Source organism: Austrofundulus limnaeus, unplaced genomic scaffold (genome assembly GCF_001266775.1).
Source record: "Austrofundulus limnaeus strain Quisiro unplaced genomic scaffold, Austrofundulus_limnaeus-1.0 Scaffold1212, whole genome shotgun sequence".
Classification (NCBI taxonomy): domain Eukaryota; kingdom Metazoa; phylum Chordata; class Actinopteri; order Cyprinodontiformes; family Rivulidae; genus Austrofundulus; species Austrofundulus limnaeus.
In genome coordinates, this window is record NW_013953614.1 from 48113 (window position 1) to 49854 (window position 1742).

At 42.6% G+C, this 1742-nt stretch overlaps 1 protein-coding gene across 1 annotated transcript in view; it reads right to left on the bottom strand.

The window, feature by feature from the left end:
* Positions 1-1742, bottom strand: part of robo4 (roundabout, axon guidance receptor, homolog 4 (Drosophila)) — a gene marked incomplete at its 5' end in the record, with an annotated part of 49984 nt that overhangs the window by 4024 nt on the left and 44218 nt on the right. The window contains 1 exon segment of the mRNA XM_014031264.1: positions 1216-1553. Within this exon segment, the coding sequence (XP_013886718.1) occupies positions 1216-1553 (338 nt within the window).

Below are 1742 nucleotides of genomic sequence, written 5' to 3' on the forward strand. Positions count from 1 at the left end.
TGGATGGATGGATGGATGGATGGATGGATGGATGGATGGATGGATGGATGGATGGATGGATGGATGGATGGATGGACCACATAAATCTGTTTTCTTTAGAACAAAGTGAAAAAAGTCAGAGCAGCAGATAAAAGTATTTGAGTAGAAACAGTGGAAACACATTTAGATCTGTGTAACGATCAGAACAAATACTGGAGTAAACTCTTTCAAACCGTATCGTTCCGTATAATTAAGAAGAGAATAGTAATTTGTATCTAATATTAGTAAGTAGTTTATAGGTATTATAAACTGACTTCATTTTATGTTGGAAATAAAAAATAATTTTGAGCGATACGTCTGCTGACAGGAGAGAAATGATTAAACTAAAAACTAACTGGTCCTGTGTTCAGTCTGCTGCTCCACGGTCTCATGATGCCACCTGCAGCTGAAACACCTGCAGCTGAAACACCTGCAGCTGAAACACCTGCAGCTGAAACACCTGCAGCTGAAACACCTGCTGCCTCTCTTTCCTCCACACAGATTCAAACATTCAGCACATCTAAAGCTCTGCTTCAAACTGCTGCATCCATCCTGCTGTCGCTTCACATTGTGCAGAAGCACCTGATTGTTTACTGCCACAACACATTAAACACAACTCAGGTGTGTTAGAGTCATACTGGAGCACAGCAGTTACAAGGTTTGTTACAAAGCCGCTGTGAAACAGAGAATCTTTACTCTGATAATAAATCTGATCCTGCAGGAGCTGCAGTGTCAGGTTCTTCATTCTTAATCAGATTYACCAGGTTACTGTCAGAAACAAACTCTACAACTCACACTGGCAAAACACTTTTAAATATATTTCAGTAATGCAGTTTTGTTTTTGTTTTAAACAAATAGGAGAGATGCAAAGTTTTTCAATGGAAAAGATGTGTAGATGCTTTATTTTAATGTTTTATAATATAAAAAATAACAMCCCTCCTCTTATTATAGTACTCAGTACCCAGCTGAGCCTCTGGTTGGTTTTATTCACTTTCATCCAGTTATGTTTCTTCACAGGTCAGCTGACCCTCCATAACTGTCAACAAAACTTCTCATGAAATAAATCATCCAAATAAATTTGAATGGAACTCTCAGAAAGTATTATTTATTTTCCAGATGAGCTAGTCAATACTATCAACACAAAAATGACTTCAGCTTAAGAAAATAATAAAATTATATCAATCTTAACCAGCTTACCAGACACAGACGCTCCACTCATGGTCTCTGCAGCTGCAGCCAGCAGGCGGGCCAGCGTGGTGCTGTCCTGAGTGTAGCAGCTGTCCACAGAGCTGATGAGGCTGGTGCGGGCACTGTCCATGTTACTGCCCATGGCTGAGCTCCAGGTGTTCCACAGGGAGCAGTCCCAGTCGTAACACGAGGATGGGGAGCTCTGCAGGTGGGACCMCCGCTGTCCGCCCTGCTCCGCCGCGTGGACCCCATCCTCCTGCCGGATGGAGYGGGTCAACCCACAGATGCTCTCCGGGGTGGGGGTGAAGAGGTGGGACAGGGAGGGGTGCTGCTCTGGAAGAATGCTGCTGACAGTCAAAGGTAAGTTAGAGAAAATGCTTTTCTTTAATCCGGTGAGCACTGAGAGCTGAACTAAGCTAACGTTAGCACAAGAAGCTAAAGCTGAGTTGTTTTAGCTAGAAGAAAATAAGCTAAAAGAAGACAAAAACAGTCTGCTGAAGCAAAATCAATGAGAACAATGGGCCTCATGCAAGAAC